Here is a 22185-nt window from a genome sequence, read left to right as displayed (position 1 = left end):
GTAATATTCCATTGTATATATGTACCACAGCTTCTTTAGCCAATCATCTATTGTAGGACACTTTGGTTGCTTCCATGTCCTGGCCACCGTGAATAATGCTGCTATGAATATTGGTGTGCAAATATCTTTTTGGATATGAGTTTTTAAGTCTTTGGAGTAAATACCCAGTAGAGGAATTGCTGGATCATATGGTAGATCAATTCTCAGTTTTCTGAAAAACCTCCATACTTTTTCCATAGTGGCTGTACCAATTTGCAGTCCCACCAGCAGTGTATGAGGGTTCCTTTTTCTCCGCATCCTCTCCAACGTTTGTTATTACTTGTCCTGTTGATTATAGTTATTCTAATAGGTGTGAGATAGTATCTCATGTGGTTTTGATTTGCATTTCCCTAATCTAAGAACCATTTTTAACAAAATTGTTGCCTGAGAGTTTTGTGGACAGCACTGGCAGTATGAATGCTTAAGCTGATCTGTGTGAGAACAGGCTGTTGTTGCAAAGGTTCTGTCACCTTTCAGCATTTTGAAATTTTGTGTCCTCAGAACTCTCATTTTGAGGTTATGTCACCTTTCAGTGTTCTTAGCTTTATGTGGGAGTATCAATTATGACTCCTCATCTTGCTCAGGCTTGAGGTTTTGTTCCCTGACAGGTTTTGTTCTCCTCCCCATCTGACACACAGACACATAGGCCCACCTTGCTGGAGACTCATTAAAGTAAAACTTAGATGACCAGAGATCAGCAGAGTCTCTAGGGCAGCTGCTCACTTCTGCACACAATTACCTCTCAATTCATATTTTCTCTCATGGTCGACTCCTTAAACATTTGTTATCATTTTGTTTTCTTAGCTGTGCATTATGAAAGTTATATTTAACATTTCCCCCCAGCATATTCATGTGTTTTGAGCTAGGTAGTTTTCAGGATATCTATTTCTCATATTTTCATAAATAAAAGTCTCTCAAGAAATTTACTGTTTATTTTGTCCTTTGTTTAATTCTAGTGCATCTATTGCATCCTTTTCTATTCTATTCAGACTCTGCCTTTTTTCAAGAATGACTTGAGGTAGCTTATGAAAAAGATATAACAAGTTAATGAGTTACCAGACAAAGCTCAAGTGGAGAAAAGTATTATAACCATCTGAATGAATATATTTGCTGTGAGTTTATGTTATATAATATGCCTCAAAGCTCCTAGTTTCTAAAATAAAGAAGAAATACATGACAAGTTTTAACAGGATTAAACAGTTTATTTAGACTCTTCAAGAGAGAGAGCAATATTTTCCCTGGAATCCAGTTATGAGAGATAGGTCTTCCACGGGGTAATGGTTCTAAAACCATATATATCAGCATCATCTGCTGACATTTTAAAAACATAAATCCAGAGATCCCCACCACCACCATCACTCACCCTAAGAGATGTGGATTCATAATGAGTCAGTACTCAGAGATAGATACTGGCAAAATATCCCTAGTTGATTCTGGCAATCAGTCAAATTTAGAAACAAGTGATGTAGAGAGTGCTTTGAGTAAGATCATTGAACATAGTCTTAATGATCTTTGACAGCAACTGCAGCAATGAAATTCATATAGCTGTTCCTTATCACGATCTTTGATAGAAATTGAAAAGGAAATTAAAATACACTTTTTTCCTCCATGGAAAGCAAATCTATAAGGGGCTAAGGCTCTGTGAGTCCAAGCACATCACCATTTTATGATCTAATCTGATATGCTTTTGAACACTTGAACTGTCTTATACAAAATATCATTTCTCTTAACTCTTGATAGGAACTGATTAAATTCATATCAAAAGAATACTTTCCAATATAGTTCTTAATTGCTGGTATCTAGTTCTGTTTAGAAAGATATATCTATAGGCTTTAAAAATTAGAAAAAAATAGAAATATAAGCTTAAAAAAAAAGAAAAAAATTAGGCTGTTAATTTAAAAATATTCTATAATGAATATTGATGAGTTTCACATTAGATACAGTAATTTTACATTGTGTGTAGTGCATAATAGAGATTGTTTTATCCTAAAACTCTTTTTCAGAGCAGATGACACCAACATCTATTGAGCTTGGGGATGAAGTAGTGGGAACAGTGGGATTCACTAATGTTCTCATGAAGCATCTTTAAGCAAATTGATTTTCTGAAATGCCCACTAGGGGGCATAGTGGACAAATGCACCCTGAATACCTGACCAAATGACCCAGTTTTCTAAGGAATTCTTTGATATTATCAGTTTGAATGCTGTAGACAATGATGCTTGTTTATTACAGATAAAAATCCCTTTTAGACAACAGGTAGAGTACATATATTAAGTGTAACTTGGTTCAAGGCACATTTACTTGTCCTCTTATTTGAAAAGAGGAGACAAGCTGTTGAGATTTAACTCATTTAAAATTTTTGTCTGATATTCTTGCCCATTATTCTTCTAATGGTCATAGTGGAATGCAAATTTTGCAGCTAGAGATTTTAGTCTGCTCTAGTTGCTCTTCACAGATTCAAAGATCAAAGGTCAATGAATGAATAAACAATCTTTCTTTGTTCTAGGTAGATAAGTCCTCAAGGTGAAAAATAACTGTGATCAAAGAGTATAATGATATAACATTGAGGTGGTTTATTTTTTTAAAATAGTGTACAATACAAGCACTACCTTATAAAGCTAGCATACACAATTGCAGAAATACAATATGGATTTTGCTGTTTTTATATTGTCTTATTTTGTGTGTATTTTCAAGTGACTATTCATTGATCCATGCAGAAAAAAACAGAACACAACTAGCTGGGTAGCCTTAAGAGAAAACAAAACGTTATATGAAACCTAGATATTTAAAATACTGCTGTGATTAGACTTCATATCTTTCTATAGAGATTAGAAAATCAAAAAGACCTTGTGAATAAAAAAAAAAGTCAATATGATGATTGGCTTTTTTTTTTTTTAATAAAGATAAATGACACAGTTGCCTTAATTTAAGGTATTTTAAATAACTAACATTTCTCCCCTTTGTTTAGGAAAGTAACTCTAAACCAACAACCCTGAAGCCCATAATTTTGAAGGAAATTGTTGATGCTCATAAGGAAAAGATTAAGGAAGTGATAATGAGAGAGAGCGTGGCACCCACTGAGCACCTCAGACTCTATGACAAGTATGATTTTCTGATCACCAGAAAAGCTGAGCAAGATGTTGATGCTTTTCTTGCAGAACCCCATCATTACGAGGAAATAATAAAAGAAATACGCAAATACCAAAAACTAATAGAGGAAATACAGTACACATCTAGAAAGGTAAATGACTCCTTTTGTATAAACTGTTCTCTATACCTAAAGATCTTTTCCCAGGTTATTAGGATGTGTTTTTAAACCGTACAGTGAACGAATTAGATCATTACTATCAAAAGGAAAAGTATTTCTTGAGCCTTTCCATGTGCCAAGCTTTGCGGTAAGCCCTGGATATATGGAGATAGACAAAACAGATGTGGTTCTTGTGCTCATAGAGCTAAAAATCTACTAAAACCCAAACTTTTAAGTACTTTAATTTGACCCCTCGAAAATTCCAAGAACTTAATTTTTTTTCTTTAACATTTATAATTTTTTTGGAAAATGTGGTAATTACACCAAAATATGGTCACTTCTGTTTAGTAGGAAACTGGTAAATTAAAATTTTCTCCTTTTGTCCTTTTTTATATTTTCTAAAGTTTTTTCATGAACATGTTATTTTTATGTATAGAGCAAACATAACATTTAAATACCACACTATTTAGCAATAGTCAATTCTCCAAAGTTTTTATATCCATTATTGTCCTGAAATAGAGTTGATTTCTAAGATAACAAACTCATCAAGGAGATTTATCCAGAAGATAGTTGTAAAAATAAGTGAGGATTTAGAAAACCCACTTGCTTCATAGTTAAAAAACAAACAAACAAACAAAAAAACCCCTCAGTCTTGTTAAATTTCACACACAAAATCAATATTATGAGAAAGGCAAAATTGTGGGAATCTTTTTTGTTTTGTTTATTAAACTTCTAATACTTTAACATTGCAGACTATTCGTTTAGGAATGTTTGAAATACGTTGTGAGGAATTAATCAGAGCTTTGGTGAAGCGAGCAGATGTTATTTGTGGAAAACTTATAGCTAAAATGTTCAGAGATCATCAGGAAGTAAATACAAGGTATTTATGCGAAATTGCTTATATTTCTATTTGGGGAGAGGAATGTGAAATAGAATCAACTGTCATTCACGTAAAGTAATAGATTAGAGCAGTGTCATAAATGATCCCAAAGAAAAAATAATGCCAAACTTATTTCTACTTGGCTTTAAGTGTTATTTTGTGATGATGATGATGATGATGATGATGATGATGATGATGATGACGATGACTTTCTAACACACATGTGCCATTGCAGTGTGTATTTTCAAGTGACTATTCATTGATCCATGCAGAAAAAAACAGAACACAACTAGCTGGGTAGCCTTAAGAGAAAACAAAACGTTATATGAAACCTAGATATTTAAAATACTGCTGTGATTAGACTTCATATCTTTCTATAGAGATTAGAAAATCAAAAAGACCTTGTGAATAAAAAAAAAAGTCAATATGATGATTGGCTTTTTTTTTTTTTAATAAAGATAAATGACACAGTTGCCTTAATTTAAGGTATTTTAAATAACTAACATTTCTCCCCTTTGTTTAGGAAAGTAACTCTAAACCAACAACCCTGAAGCCCATAATTTTGAAGGAAATTGTTGATGCTCATAAGGAAAAGATTAAGGAAGTGATAATGAGAGAGAGCGTGGCACCCACTGAGCACCTCAGACTCTATGACAAGTATGATTTTCTGATCACCAGAAAAGCTGAGCAAGATGTTGATGCTTTTCTTGCAGAACCCCATCATTACGAGGAAATAATAAAAGAAATACGCAAATACCAAAAACTAATAGAGGAAATACAGTACACATCTAGAAAGGTAAATGACTCCTTTTGTATAAACTGTTCTCTATACCTAAAGATCTTTTCCCAGGTTATTAGGATGTGTTTTTAAACCGTACAGTGAACGAATTAGATCATTACTATCAAAAGGAAAAGTATTTCTTGAGCCTTTCCATGTGCCAAGCTTTGCGGTAAGCCCTGGATATATGGAGATAGACAAAACAGATGTGGTTCTTGTGCTCATAGAGCTAAAAATCTACTAAAACCCAAACTTTTAAGTACTTTAATTTGACCCCTCGAAAATTCCAAGAACTTAATTTTTTTTCTTTAACATTTATAATTTTTTTGGAAAATGTGGTAATTACACCAAAATATGGTCACTTCTGTTTAGTAGGAAACTGGTAAATTAAAATTTTCTCCTTTTGTCCTTTTTTATATTTTCTAAAGTTTTTTCATGAACATGTTATTTTTATGTATAGAGCAAACATAACATTTAAATACCACACTATTTAGCAATAGTCAATTCTCCAAAGTTTTTATATCCATTATTGTCCTGAAATAGAGTTGATTTCTAAGATAACAAACTCATCAAGGAGATTTATCCAGAAGATAGTTGTAAAAATAAGTGAGGATTTAGAAAACCCACTTGCTTCATAGTTAAAAAACAAACAAACAAACAAAAAAACCCCTCAGTCTTGTTAAATTTCACACACAAAATCAATATTATGAGAAAGGCAAAATTGTGGGAATCTTTTTTGTTTTGTTTATTAAACTTCTAATACTTTAACATTGCAGACTATTCGTTTAGGAATGTTTGAAATACGTTGTGAGGAATTAATCAGAGCTTTGGTGAAGCGAGCAGATGTTATTTGTGGAAAACTTATAGCTAAAATGTTCAGAGATCATCAGGAAGTAAATACAAGGTATTTATGCGAAATTGCTTATATTTCTATTTGGGGAGAGGAATGTGAAATAGAATCAACTGTCATTCACGTAAAGTAATAGATTAGAGCAGTGTCATAAATGATCCCAAAGAAAAAATAATGCCAAACTTATTTCTACTTGGCTTTAAGTGTTATTTTTATTTTGTGATGATGATGATGATGATGATGATGATGATGATGACGATGACTTTCTACCACACATGTGCCTTTCCAATTGGCTGAATTAAGGTGGTATTAAAATGTTTTGCATTTCATTCGCACAAGTCAAGTGGACATTCTCTAAGTTCAGATTTTTAAATTTGTATGATCAATACACAAAGTGGGTTTTCAAAGTGAATGTGCACAATAGTTGTCATGGGCCCTAAAGGACCCTCCCATTTGGAGCTTCATCTTGCTGTAATTATTCTTCAAGTCCATGATTATTTTTTGTCATTTGTTGACTAACCTGGAGATTTTTAGGAAAACTGACCTATGCTAAGTAAACTCACAGAATGCTAATGTGTAAAACAGAATTATCTGTTTATTTAAGACAGGAAGTATAACTAGTCCTCCAACAGCTGGTGTTAGTGTTGCTCTGGGAACCTCTTTTCTGGTATCAATTACATGGAACAAATTGCCAAATAATCAGAATTTTTTTTTATAGTTATGGTATTAGAGAAGAATATAGATTATTTAAAAAACATTTCTTTCAGGCTGTAAAGAAGCCTGAAGGAAGCTTTATTTACCTACCATGTGTTAGATGAAACACTAGATACTTGGACTCTAAATGTGAATAAAACTGCTGAAGGAAGTTTCAGTGTTGAAGGGGAAATAGAAATACAAACCAGTAAGTTACAATAGGGTGCAGTAAGTACTTTACTGAGCCACAGAAGTAGAACAGAGAAGGACACAATTATCTTTCAGAGTAGAGGTTGGGAGAGAGGGGAAAATCAGGGAAGGCTACCAAGAGGAAATGATATATGAATTCATTTTGAAGGATGAGTAGGAGTCTGCCAGGTGAACAACGTAGGTGAAAGAATTCCAGGTGGAGAAAATACTATGTAGAGGGGAGTGAGGTATAAAAATGGCATGGTGTATTCCAAGAACTAGGAGTGGTTTGCGTTGCTTTCATGATTCTGTGAAGGAAAAAAAGTGAGGGGAAAGGTCGAAGAGAGAGGCACCGGGTGAAAGAGGACTTGGCTTTGGGTCACTTATCTAGGAACCAGAATCATGTATTCACCTTAAAACACTTTTTCCTCTAAAAGTAATGGAGGAATAGTGAAAATGTCTTGTCTTGTATTTGCAGCTTTTCATGCAAAGTGAAATATTTATTTTAATTTTACAGCTCTTTTCCCTGCCTCTTAACTGGCCTCTCCGCCCATGCCAGTTCTATTTTCCCCCTTTTCTCCTAATTATGCCTCTCACTAGACTCACTGGAGGTACAGAGGACACATCAGGACTATTATAGGAATCATTAGATATGAAGACCAACTTCTTGCCCCTCACCTCTCCATGAACCCCTTCATGCCTATCTCTCCACATTCTCAGACAGCAAGAGTTTGTACACCATTCAGAGTTCTCTCTACCTGTGAGCTCATCCCCAGTGCTTTCCATCCCTCAGGATCTGGCTCTGCCAGTCACCTCCTTTGTATCTCATTTTAAATCTCTTTCACCGTTGATTCCACCTCTGAAATTTACAAACATGCTCAAAACCCTCTTTCATTCCCCAACTCCCACTTCAAACTAACATCATCACTGTGCTCTTTTTCTCTCCTTCACCTCATAGACAATCTTTTTGAAGAAATTTCTGTGCATTTTATCTGGACTTCCTTAGAACCAACTATACTTTTTATTTAGCCTCATAGTAAGTTTATTTATATTGGTCACAATCCAAATCATTAGGAAATATATGCATATTACCAGAAGTTCCTGAGCATACAGGCCCATTTTAACCATTTCCTCTAAATACTTAAACACTCCCTTCCTTTGTACCACTTTTTTTTGGTGCCATCTTAACGAAATCTCTTATAGAGCACCTAAAACTCCAGGTTGGAAATGATTATGGTTCTGTCTTTCATACTGGATTATGAACCTCTTGGGGATTATTATTACCTTTTATCTATTTTTGTATCACTTAATACTGTAGTTGGGAATGTAATAGATGATCATTAAATGTGTATTAAATGAATAAGTAAATGAACACAAATTTGCTTTTAATTCCTTGGATGTCATATAGGTAAAATAATCTTACTTTATTTTTTTATGTAATGGAACATTGAAATAGTATATAATAACAAATTTAGGAATGAAATTAATTGTATAAATTGGGTTTATCTGTTTCAGTTTATGTGACGAATTTGAGAAGATAGCAGAAAAAGCTCTTAGCACTCCTCCAAATACAGCAGAACTAATGGAAATGAAGGTACTGTTTGTGAACTCTTTATAGTCGTATGTGTACAATTTTTTCTTTTTTCCCCCCAGATCTTATAATTATTGACATAATACATGATAACAAATCATGCCAAAAGTTAAAATGGAGGTTTAAAATACTTTTTTAATATATGTAGCTCATGAGTCTACAGTTTGGCGATTCAGGCTGGGTACTCCTGGATGGTTCTTCTGGTCTCAGTTGGGTCACACACTCAGCTGGTTCTCCATTGGGATAACTAGCATGACTATCTTTAGCAATTTCACTCTGCTCCTCTTGTCTCTCAAACTCCAGCAGGCTCACCCGGGCATGTTCTTATAGCATGGTAGAGGCACAAAAGCAAGCTCAATTTTACAAATGCTTTTCAAGTTTCTCCTTGTGTTACATTAGCTAACAACCCATTGACCAAAGCAAAGCATATGGCCACAGAGTCAGAGTGAAAGGACACTACAGGGCTAGATACTGGGAGAGCTGAGGTATTGAAGCTATTAATGCAGTCATCTAACAGGATATTACTGAGAGCACTATTAATAATGTTAAAGGCATAAACCAGGACTGTCTTGGGCAATCTAAGTGATCACCTTTCATTGTTTTTATCAACAAACATTTAATACTTAAGTAATATTTTGTTTTGTTACATATAGGCTATTTTTTGTTATATATTAAAATTTTTTTATTGTAGTTTGCTTAAATATGTTTTGAACATAGGATTTATGGTACTGAAAATATCGGATGTCTCACTTTCATTGTTTTTCACGTTACTTCAGTGCTTGAAATCTACCTAATGGTGATTAAAATAATATAAAACAACTAATTAATCACCATTTCATTTTATTCCTTTTTTATTCCTATAACGTTAAATTTTTACAGGATCTTATTTTCCTTTTCTAGTAGTCCCAAGATCCAAAATAGAATCCTTTTACTTTTAGATTTTAAAATATTTAAGCAAACCCAGCAAAACATGTAAAATCATTCCAACCTTTGTAGGAAATTGCAAAAGGAGTTCAAATGAAAATATACATTTTTAAATTATTCACTTAAACAAAGATTTATTTAAATCATTAGAACCAACTTTTACATATCAGCCTTTAACTAAAAAAGTTCTATTTTAAAAAAAATATTGGACTGGGGTTCTTATTGTGTGAATTTGTGTGTGCGTGTGCATGTCTGTGTGTGTATCAAATAGCACACTTTTATATATTCTCTTTTAGAATATTTTTATATTTTGTAGTTGTTGTAGGACATTGAGTGATACTTTGATTATGGATGATTATAAAGATAGCTAGATAGTTCCATAATCGTAAATTCTTTTGGAAGAATGAATATTGAATATGAAGAGTGTCATTTATTTACCCTCCTAGCCATCACTGGAAATATTTAGGAATTTGGGGTTAATGTAAACTTCTATTGTTCACAGCAACCTTTAACAGAATTAGCAAGTGAGATTCATTAACTGGTACTTAAAATATTTCTGTACCCTAAAAAAGTTTATTGCTACAAAGGCAAATAGCTTTTGAATTTATTCAATACAGAAATTCGTCATTATCAGTAAGAGGAAATAAAAACCCTGTCATTTGACTACACGGAAGGCTGATTAACCAAATAACAAAAATATGTTTTCAGTTAGACATTTTGTTATCTGTGGAAACCACCATGATTTGCACCTTATTTGCTTAGATTTGCAACATAACATTTAGTCTAATTAAGATGATATATCACGAAAGGTTTCTAGGCAATGTTGCTTGCCTTTTCTTTTTAATTATAAAAGTAAAAATGTAAACAATGTAGGATTATACAAAGTAAAAAGTAAAAGTTCCTCTTTTCTATAATTCTTTTCTTTAAGGTAATAATTCTTTATAGTTTAGTGTGAATTCTGTTCTTTCCAAACCAGTGAGAGAGAAGATGAAGAGAGAGAGCCAGGAAGATAGAGATTAGAGATTAAAAAGAGCTTTAAGAACATTAAAAAGAAGAAGCATTTACTTCATAGACAGGGAGATGGGGTATAAGATAGGGAAGGTGAACATAGGTAGTTACAAGTAATGCGGCGGATTTCCTTCAGCATTAATATTATTAAGATATATAAATAAATTAATATGTATCAGCTTTGAAAGAGATATATGTACATATGTACATACACAAGAGCATGTGCACTTGTATACCTACTCACACACACACACAGATACACACACCTGTACATTCACCTACTCACACACAAACGCAGAGAGATTTGTTTTTGCAAAAAACAGAATCATCACTCTGCTGCAAATTACTGTGTTCACTTAACAATATACCCTCTCTGTATTTCTCCTAGTAAGTAACTAGGCTTTCTTTGTTTTTTTTTTTCCAAAATCAATAGCCGTTTACTTCAATACAATTTATTAAATGATCTGTCATTCACTCCTTATTTGAAATGCATCTTTTCAACATTAAATTTCCATATGCACTTGGAACTCTCTCTGTTCTGCTCCATCCTCTATCTCTGGGCCAGAATAAAAACTATGTAAATTACTGCATCTATATAGCATATTTTGATATTTGGCAGGGCTAGTCTCTACTATTTTCCTTTTTCATGAGTACCTTTGCTACTCTTGACTATTTACTATTTCAGACACTTTTAGAATTATAGCAAATTTAGTTTTTAAAATGCTACTGCAATTTTGATGGAATTTGAATTGAATTTATAGACTAACTGAGAGAAAAATTTACACCTTTATAATATTATGTCTTAACATATGTTTCTATATTTATTCAAACTTTTAAAATGTCCTTCAATAAACTATTATAGTTTTTCTCATATAGATTTAGCACATTTCTTGTTAAATTTGCCTATCATTAATTTTTAGTTTTTGTAACCAAGGAAAGTGTTTCAGCACAAGTGTCTGTTGCAAGTTTGCAATTTTACAGTTGTTGTGGCAGTTATTTGACTAACAATTGTCTCCTTCAACTAAACTATAAACTATCTAAGGGCAAAACCCACATCTGTACCTGGCAAGTGTCAGGCACGTAAAGGTGCCCAAACATGCTATGTTGAAAGAATAAATGATATCACGCAGGTAGCACCTGCTTCATATCTTCCGGAAACCCATAGCAGTCTGGTTTTCCAATGCTTTTTAGATGTTGTTTATTATTTTCTATTTTTTTCCCCTGCTGTTTTAGTAGCGATGTTTGGAATTGGACTAAACTGTTCTACAGTCCCCTATCTGTAAGCAAAAATCTATATACTTCTAAAAAGTCTATATATATTTATGTAATGCATTTCCTCAGGCTATTTTTTGACATGAGCTGTTCATTAAAATGCCATCTGTAATTTTTGTTTTCCCTCAGGCTTATATTCAAAAAGTAGAGACAATTGATATGATTGAACTGGGACAGAGATTGGTGGATTCTAAAAACTGCCTCGCCTTCCTCATTGAGTGTGCCAACTTTTCTCCGGCAGACATTAGGCTAAATAATAATGTTTTCCAGTGGTATGGAAGAATGGAAGAAATTTTTGAGGAACACAGGAAAATCATTAAAGAGAAAACAGAACAATATCAAGATGGTCTCAAGGTTGGCATCTTAGCTATTTTGAATTATTTTCATTTTCTGGACATGTTTAAGTTTTAACTTTTTACATAGCATTGTAACTCTACTTCACAGGTCATATATTTTAGCTTTCTCTTACTATAAATCTTAGTACAATATAGTACACATCACATTGGATCAATGTGGCATCATTTTTTGATTTTTCAAGGGAGAAAACATTTGAATATATTACCCACATATGATCATTAATAAAAACACTATCTTATACAGTTTATAAGATAGTTATTTTAGTTATTTTATTGTTATTTTATTTTTATCATTTAATGTCAAAGCTCCCTTGATGAAATGTACCTTTACACCTTATATGTGCTAAAACTCACCTAAGTACTGTGTCTAGAATCATCACTCTTAACATTTAATTACTCTAACCTTTTTTTTTTGTCTTACATATAAGATGGTTTGTAAATTTTCCCCTCACTACATGTTCAGCCTCATCTACCTCTCCCCACTCCTTGTTCTTGATTTTTCAGTAACCCTGAGCAACCTTTAAGTGCGTGCTCTCCCAAACTCTCATCTCTTGCACATTCTTTCCATGTGCTCCTGACCACAAATCATGCTTGTCTATCTAGCGTACTCAGATGAGTTTCTGAGAAGCCCTCTTAGATCTCAATGCTGCATCTTCTCTTCTCCTATTGCACTTTTAACACATCTCCACTGGACTAATTATCTGATCATTATGTTATTATTTTCAGGTCTATCTCCCCATTAGACAGTTAGTTCCTTGACAACAGAGCAGTTTGATTTTGACCTTTTATCCATTTACATTCCCCTGGCCTGCACAGTGCCCAACACACTTTGAATGCCATGAGCACTCCATAGCTACTGTCTAAATAAATTACTTAGTATTTTCAGTCTCATTTTACAAATGAAAAACGCATGTTCCTAAAGTGAAGAGGCTTGTTCCAGGTCAGCCGGTAGGGATGTCCTTTGATAGCCAGCCTAACATCTTTCTACCACACTATAGCAAATACAGTTAATTGACAGAATATTTTGTTTGGATTCATAGACGTCAAACAAACAAACAAACAAACAAACAAACAAACAACCCTTCATTTGAAACTGTAATCTAAACTTCTGTTTTACATGTAGGCCATTTCAGAATTTTTAAACACTTGTAGACACCATCATGAATAATAAATATCAGATACTTATGTTACAATCGAATAGTCTCTTAGAAAATGCTAGATGACCCAGAATTATCTACATTTTATTGTAAAGTATATACTATTTTACAAATTACACATAATATTGATGAAATTTTTCCTCTCATTTTCATTCCCCCACTGGGCCCACTGACAATAAATTTGTCAGGAAACTAAAGAAAGAGGACAGAAATAAACTTAGGTAATCTATAAAATAAAAAATCTATTTTTGAATAATCCAGATTTGACATTTAAATATTTTATTAAGAATTATTTTTTTAGATACATTTAATTTGAAATGCCTTACCAATGACAATTTTGTAATAAGCTTTTCTTGTTAAAACATACATACCTGTTTTATATTGGAAGACAGTAATTTTCAGGCTTTAAATCTAGATTTACTTACCTTACACATTTCTTGTGAAGGGAGCCCATGGGACAAGAAAAATAACCTTAGAATGCTTTGTTTTAGCACTGATAATTGAAGAGATGTTTGAATATCAGGACACAATTAAAGAAATTAGTTTTTTTCCAGTTATTTGTAAAAATGCCTCAGATGTCTTTACAGCCTTTAAAAAATTGGAGTTTTCCTTTAGCCCCATACTTGATTATTATGAGATTTTTTCAAATGCTTATAAATCATTTGTTAGTATAAAGTCTTTAGCATACTAAAGAATACCATTTACTAACACATTCTTATTTACTTTGTTTGTTAGAACTTCTCACATTGATAGTAAAGGGTAAACTTTCTCTAATTCATGAATCACAGGAATCTTAATCATTAATTTTAAATCTCTTAAATCTTTTTAACTCTTAAAAATGCTGCATATTTTAGATCTCTGTTATTATCTTTCAGATAATCCCTTTCTTTATATTTTGCCAGTGTCAAAATATAATAATTCTGATAATCCTTTATATCTGATAATGCCTAAAGGTTTTAACTTTTAAAATTAGTAACAGCCAATATTGTTTTTATTAGTTACGATGTGAACGGTTTCTGGAGGAATTAGAGAGTTATGCTAAGCAGGCAGAAGAATTTTTCTCCTTTGGAGATCTTCAGGATGTACAACGATACCTGAAAAAGGCTCAAATACTGAATGGAAAGTTGGATTTAGCAGCAGACAAGGTATAATTTAAAAATTTTAAAGATGAATAAGTTCAAAAGAAAGAGCATGGAATTTGCTTTGTATATTTACCTTTAAGAAATAGATTTAAGTAAAAGAAGTTTAACTACATTTAATTAGAGAATAATGCATATGGCACAAATATATTTTACAGACATACTTCAAGGAGGAGCAGCATTGTTGTTTTATTGGTAGTGATAACATTTCAGTGGCCTTCATTTTTTATTTGAAGGATAGAGTTATATCTCCATCTGCTTCTTAATTTTTATTTTGTGTCATTTAAACATTTGCATCATATGATAGCACCTGGTTATTGTTTAGTTTTCTCATCTTCATAGAAGCCAGTTTAGATTGGGTGGCTGTGTTTTTAAATTAGGCTCATTATATTCTCCCATCAAACTACTTTGATCTCAATATTGCCATTTCAGAAATCACCTTTCTCACTAAAAGAAACTGGAAGGGGAAAAGCCATACCCTTTGCCATGTAAAATGTTTGGCGGTTTTAATAGCGTCTTTTATAAAAAAGGGAAATATGAAAACAGACCATATTATGATGCTCTAGCATTTTTTGCATTTATTTATTTACTTAAAATTATTGGGGTGACATTGATTAGTAAAATCAAATAAGTTTCAAGTGTACAATTCAACAGTATGTCGTATATATATATTGCATTGTGTGTTCGCCTTCCAAAGTTATATTTCCTTCTGTCACCAACTATTTAACCCTTTTTACTCCTATCTATTCTCCCCTCCCCCGTTCCCTCTGGTAACCACTAATCCACAATCCATGTCTGTTTGTTGCTTTCAGTTTTATATCCCACATATGAGTGAAATCATATGGTTTTCAACTTTTTCTGTCTGATTTATTTCGCTTAGCACGATTATCTCAAAATCCATCTATACTGTTGCAAATAACAGCATTTCATCTTTTCATATAGCTGAGTAATATTCCACTGTATATATGTACCACAGCTTCTTTAGCCAATCATCTATCATAGGACACTTTGCTTCCATGTCCTTGCCACTGTGAATAATGCTGCTATGAACATCGAAGTGCATATAGCTTTGCAGATTTTTGGGGTAAATACTCAGAAGAGAAATTGCTGGATCATATGGTAATTCAATTCTTAGTTTTTTGAGGAACCTCCATACTGTTTTCTATAGTGATTGTATTAATCTGCATTCCCACCAACAGAGTATAAGAGCTCCTTTTTGCCTACGATCTCTCTAACACTTGTTATTGCTTGTCCTGTTGATGACAGCCATTCTAACAGGTATGAGATGGTCTCTCATCATAGTTTTGATTTGCATTTCCCTAATAGCTAGTGAGGTTAAGCATCTTTTCATGGGTCTGTTGGCCATTCGTATGTCTTCTTGGGAGAAGTGTCTATTAAGGTCCTCCGCCCATTTTTTAATTGTATTGGTTTTGTTGTTGTTGTTGAGTTGTATGAGTTCTTTATATTAGGCCTTTATATTTGAGTATTAGGCCCTTATGTGAGGTGTTTGCAAATATATTTTTCTATTTGATGTTTCTCTCTTTGCTTTGTTGATGGTTTCTTTTGCTGAGCAGAAGCTTTTTAGTTTGATATAGTCCCATTCATTTATTTTTGCTTTTACTTCCTTGCCTTTGAGGTCAAATTCATAAAATCCTCTCTAAATCCAAGGTCCATGCATTGAGTTCCTATGTTTTCTTCTATTCAAGTTATTGTTTCAGGTCTTATATTCAGGTCCTTAATCCATTTTGATTTAATTTTGATGTGTGGTGATAGACAACAGTCTGGTTTCACTCTTTCGCAGGTGGCTTTTCAGTTTTCCCAGCACCATTGATTGAAGAGGCTTTCTTTTCTCCATTGTATGGTCTTCATTCCTTTTTCAAAAGTTATTGGCCCATGTATGCAGGGGTTTAATTCTGAAGTCTCAATTTTGTTCCATTGGTCTGTGTCTGTTTTTCTGCTAAAACCATGCTGTTTTAATTATTGTCACTTTGTACTATAATTTGAAGTCAGGCAGAGTGATACTTCTAGACTTTTTTTTTTCCCTCAAGATGGCTTTGGCTATTTGAGGTCTTTTGAGCTTCCATACAAATTTGATAATTTTTTGTTCTAATTCTTTAAAAAATGCCATCGGGATTTTGATGGGAATTGTGTTAAATCTGCATAATGCTTTAGGTAATAAGGTCATTTTAATTATGTTATTCTTCCAATCCAAGAACATGGAATGTCTTTCCATTTCTTTGTGTCTTCTTCCATTTTAAAATGTCTTGTAGTTTTTAGTGTATAGGTCCTTCACATTTTTCATTAGGTTTATTCTTAGGTATTTTATTCTTTTTGTTGAAATTGCAAAGGGAATTGTTTTCTTCATTCCTTTTTCTGAAAATTCATTATTAAAATATAGGAACACTATGGATTTTTGAACATAGATTTTGTATCCTGAACATTTACTCTATTTGTTTATTATTTCTAATAGATTTTTAGCAGCGTCTTTAAGGTTTTTTATGTAAAGAATCATGTCATCTGCAAAAAGTGACAATTTTCCTTCTTCATTCCCAATTTGGAGACTTGACTTTTGCTCTACCATTTTCCTTGCATTGAAAAAATTTTAATATCTTAGCAGATCAGATAATTAAATAGTTTAGAACAATCACAAATATGCAAACATAGGTTGAGATAAGGGAAATACACTTTGTAGATTTTTTAAAACCAATGCCACTGAAATTTTAAGTAACTTGCATAATTGTATAGTGAGCTCAAACGTTTTAATTTTGTAGATATCACCTCGAAACCACTCACATGCTCACATATTTCACAATGAAACTAAGAAGAAATTATGCTTTCTTTGTCTCTTCTTATTCTATTTATCTTCGAGATCCAGCTCTGGTTGCATCTTCTTTACAGAGGCACCTGTGACTTAATTCTTTTAGCATGCTCTCACATCTCTAAGCAATTGCATTTTTTATGTATATTATTCATTTGATATCACACAGCTATTGCTTTCAGACATTTCTTCTTTTGCCTTATATTATTACTGAATAATTGCTATGTAACTTTCTCTACTTATATCCTATCTCCTCAGTTGGATTACTAATTCCTTGGAGGTGTTACTTTGCAATATAATATTAAAAAAAACTTTTCCACATTACCTAACACAATGCTATGTATATTAAAAATACTTGAGGTTTTGTTGATTAATGAATAAAGCTTTATCTTCAGTATATCTGGATGGGCAAAGACATGTGAATTTGTTTTACTAGGCTAAGTAACTTAACCAGTGATCGTTCACTGGAAACTGTAATCAAAAAGAAATAGGAAAAAGAAACTACCGCTCAGATTTTATAGATTAGGCCTAATTTAAATTTAACCTTAGGGCGTAGTAAGGGTTTTTTGGGTCATATTTGATATAAATATTTTTAAAACTTAATTTTGAATATTATTTACTTTCAGAATAATAAATAATACCCGTTCTTCCAGATCGAACAGTTTAATGCTGAAGAGGAGGCATTTGGTTGGCTACCATCAGTATATCCTCAACGTAAAAAAATCCAAGATGGTTTGAACCCTTATCTTCGTCTCTATGAAACTGCTGTCGAATTTAGCAGTAAATATAGAGGATGGACCGAAGGACCATATAACAAGGTGAATCCAGACGAAGTAGAGGCAGATGTTGGAAATTACTGGAGAGGACTATATAAGCTGGAGAAAACCTTCCACGATTCTCCAAACGCTTTGGCAATGACAAAAAAAGTAAGGGCAAAGGTGGAAGATTTCAAGCAGCACATTCCTCTCGTTCAAGTGATCTGTAATCCTGGCTTGCGCCCCAGGCACTGGGAGGCCATGTCCAACATAGTTGGTTACCCCCTGCAACCGGGAGATGACTCCACCGTCTTCTCTTTTTTAGACATGAACCTGGAACCATTTTTAGATAGATTCGAAAGTATTAGTGAAGCAGCTAGCAAAGAATATTCTCTCGAAAAGGCCATGGAGAAGATGATTAATGAGTGGGATACCATGGAATTTGTCATTCTCTCTTATAGAGAATCTGGGACATTTATTTTGTCATCAGTTGATGAAATTCAGATGTTGTTGGATGACCACATTATTAAAACGCAAACAATGCGAGGATCTCCTTTCATTAAGCCTTATGAAAAGCAAATGAGGTAAAGTGATATTTATATGACAATATTTATACTATGGTATCAAAATCCACACTTGTTTTGTTTTGTTAACAAAATCATTACGTGTATGTAATGTGTAGTTCTTTTTTAAATTGATTCTGTATTGTGTACTTAATATTTTAAATAGTTTATTATAAGGAATGATAACCCTCATTGCTTTTGAAAGAGTACTGATCCCTTTGCTATGACATATATTCATAACAAGGGTAGTAAACAATCAGTCCCCAGATATTCATTTTCATTTATCTGATCTTACATATTTGACTCTCAAAAATAATTTTGTCTATAAACATAGATTATAGAACATATAAACTATAAAACTGAAGATAGTATCCTTTTCCAAATATACTAATTAGTCTGTTGTAGATGATCCCTAAAAGTCTATTCTAATTTCCACTGATGTGCATGAAGCATGGCTAGATAAGTGCAAAAAAATGAAACTATGATTCTAGTCTGGTGTTTTAGGGATTTAACACAGCCGATTAAATTAAATTCTTATCCTGTCTATTAATTTTTTCAATTTTTATAATTTGTATCAAGCAGTTTATATTTTATCTTCAAAAGAAAGTAAATCCAAATCAGAGTACCATCTTCAATGTTAATTTACATGACAAGAAAAAGCAAACTGCTTGATAATACTTGCCTTTGTTTATTGATAGATTATCCCAACTTGAGCATGCTCTAGCTCAGTCTCCCTGCCCCAGCTCTCTCCAGTGTGCTCATCAAAACTAATTTTTGAAACACTCTCAAAGTGATATATCTAGACTCTGTTTTTAAGGACTATGCATGAGATCATTAGCCAGTGAGAAATTTTCTGCATCAGTCAGGGATTAAATGAAAAAAGAGGGACGAGCTCCAGAGAAAAGCAGAGGCATTGATTTCTTTTTGTGAAAAGAAATTAAACAAATTCATTTATAAACATTGAAAGGAAAGTATTTTAGAAAGGCATTTGAAAATACCTTGTGACTTTTAGAACTATTTATATTTCTTGATTTTAATAATCTAAAATTACAGATCACCACTTATAGTTTATGTGTAATGTGTTAATATTCTCATACAGCTATCCCATCTTTAAGTTCTGTTGCCGTTAACCAATCATTCTTCTTTATGGCTATGTTATCTCTTGTAGCATAGTGGTTGCAGCTGTCTGGGTCCAAATATGGCTCTATTGTTATTAGTTGGGTGAACTTGAACCTGATACTTATGTCTATGTGCCTTACTTAGTCTCCCCATTGGTAAATATGTGAGGATGTGAGCATAGAGCAAATACATACAGAGACCTTAGAACTGTGCTTGTAAAATTGTCAGTGTAACCATATTTATTCTTGAAGAAATCAAATCATTATTTTTGTTCTCCGTGTTTAGAAATGAGTGGTAACCTATTGTAAATTCTAAAATGCTTCTGTCTCATGAATGCCATGCTAATAAGTTTAGGATTATGTAGATTTTTCTTTAACTGACAGTTACATCTTATGAATTGAAATATTTTATTCTGGAATTAAAACCTTTAAGGGCCCAAGATTTTTTTTTAAAAAAGAAGAATGTTAAAGGAAATGAGTCTCGGATATAACTACCTTTCTGAAGAAGTTCAGAATGCCCTTACCATTACTGTCTCCAAAATCTCATTTCTCAATTTTTATTTTCTAGCCATGGAATTGGATTGTAAAAAGGTTTATCGTTATGAATATATAGAAACCAGCTCATTTGTAGATAGGTATATCTTAATTCATATATCCATATAAGGATAAATGTTGATAATATTTTGAAACAGATTTTGTAGAACAAAGCTAGTGATTTATCTTTGAATGAAGACAGATGAATGGAAATTAGAATAACAGCACTTCATACAAGATTGACAGTCTAGTCATGGTTTTGAGTTTTGTCATTTGAAACATTGCTTGGTTTGCTATTGTTGATAAAAGCCACTGTATTTTGCTTCTCAGAGAATGGGAGGGCAAGCTCCTGCTGCTTCAGGAGATTCTGGATGAATGGCTCAAGGTCCAAGCAACATGGCTATATTTGGAGCCCATTTTCAGTTCTCCAGACATAATGGCTCAAATGCCTGAGGAAGGCAGACGATTTACAACCGTGGATAAAACATGGAGAGATATAATGAAAAATGTCGTGCAAGTAGGTAAAACTCTCTGAAAATGATATTATTTGGTTGAAATGACATGACTTTTATTTTTTTAACATTCCAAATAGGCCATTGTCTTTTTCCCACATACATTCCCTTTTCAGATATTATTTTAGACTCCTAGGAACAAGGAATATCAAGTGCAAAATAGATATTTTATCCTGATTCCTTCTTGAGGGGTAAAATGAATTTGCACTGTTTAATGCCATTTGGATCTAGTCATGGTTCTTACCGTATGCTCTGATAGGGAGACATCGTAGTCAGCATTTGCTGCCCCATCAATTCTAAGGCTTGTTACGGGCTACACCACCACTGACATGTGCTCTGGTGGAAATATGTCAGCATGCCAATCGCTCAATTAACAGCTTTCTCTGTAGAGACCTATAAAAAAGAAGAGTTGCAAAAATAAATATATCTGAAGAGCGTAATAAATAAAATAAATAAACAAAATGTAATCAATCGTCAATCGATACAAAAATACCGTGGAGAAGAACTTAACAATTTAATTTAAGTTAAGGAGAGAATTTAATAAAAAGCAGTAATACTGAAAAAGGCATGATTTTGTTCAGTTCAAAAGACATTTATTTACTGCCTGCAAAGCATTGTTTATGTTTTTGAAAGTTAAGATTAAAATAGAAGAAATATTAGTTATTAAATTATATTATTAAATAAATGTAAAATTCTCTATTGGTGTTTTGATCAAATATAATACCATGAGATAGAATGTTATCTTAAAATTTTCCTACCTTAAAACAGAAATATGCATATTTTTATTATTTAAACTTTCCAAGTTGTGATTATAATCCTAAACACCGATAATACTATGTCAACATCAACTATGATTTGATAGGGAAATATTCAGAAAGATGGACATGGGTTTGTTTATTTAATAAGTTTACTTTATTTTATGTAATAATACATGAAACAAATCTCTGGGTAAACCAAACTTTTGTAAAATTAATCACACTAGAATCCCCCATTTAAAGAACTAACGGTTGAACTACTTAGTAACACATTTAATCATTTCTAATTAATTTATTCTATAAACTTAACCTTTCACATGTCATTTCCTTAACAGGGCAAAACTGTCATAACATGTATATATTTTTGTTTTGAAGGGATGAAGCAGAATTTTTTGTTGCCCCAAAAAGCAAAAAGTAAATGCTCGTATTCTCCTATTTAATATATTTTTAAAATAAAAATAGAATCTTTTTTTGATATTTAATCAAAATATTTTTCAAAATTCCATATTGCTAAGGAAATTTTATAGATTTTTCAATGCCTAGAAAAGAGCAGCTGTTCTGGGACTAGTAAATAAAGGAGACAGATTTTCAATTTTATCATACTGCTTAATTAAAAACAAAGAAACAAACAAACAAAAACTTTACTTACCCTCATTCCTGAATAAACAATTTTCTTTGGGTGGCGCTTCATTTACATTTGCTATAAGACTTGATAGTCTTTCTCAACCGGTTTTACATTTTCTTTTTCTCAATATGTTAGTATTCAGGACAGCTTTTACCCATCTCTCCCAAGCTATGAAAATAAACACAAATCTGTATTCTCTCAGGAAAGCTAATGAGATGACCAGGATGGTAGATGCCACTGGATTAAGTGCTTGGTACAAAAAGCCATTACTTTCAGTCTTAGGGATTTCTAATAAAAGTTCTTTTAGAACTACGCCAAAAGAAAAAGGCTCAGAGTTGAATAGTAATGATGTTGTTAATATAACTGACTTGATCTAAATTTT

The 22185-nt window shown here is 32.7% G+C and overlaps 1 protein-coding gene across 1 annotated transcript in view; it reads left to right on the top strand.

Moving 5' to 3' along the window:
• Positions 1 to 22185, top strand: part of DNAH7 (dynein axonemal heavy chain 7) — a 209522-nt gene that overhangs the window by 35551 nt on the left and 151786 nt on the right. Inside the window, exons 13-19 of the mRNA XM_006921302.3 lie at positions 3008 to 3280; positions 4039 to 4166; positions 8192 to 8270; positions 11601 to 11825; positions 13983 to 14129; positions 17595 to 18280; positions 20242 to 20428. Of these exons, the coding sequence (XP_006921364.1) occupies positions 3008 to 3280; positions 4039 to 4166; positions 8192 to 8270; positions 11601 to 11825; positions 13983 to 14129; positions 17595 to 18280; positions 20242 to 20428 (1725 nt within the window). The remainder of the gene's footprint in view (positions 1 to 3007; positions 3281 to 4038; positions 4167 to 8191; positions 8271 to 11600; positions 11826 to 13982; positions 14130 to 17594; positions 18281 to 20241; positions 20429 to 22185) is intronic.

Source organism: Pteropus alecto, unplaced genomic scaffold (genome assembly GCF_000325575.1).
Source record: "Pteropus alecto unplaced genomic scaffold, ASM32557v1 scaffold3, whole genome shotgun sequence".
NCBI classification, from domain to species: Eukaryota; Metazoa; Chordata; class Mammalia; order Chiroptera; family Pteropodidae; genus Pteropus; species Pteropus alecto.
This window is presented reverse-complemented; position numbering and strand designations above follow the sequence as displayed.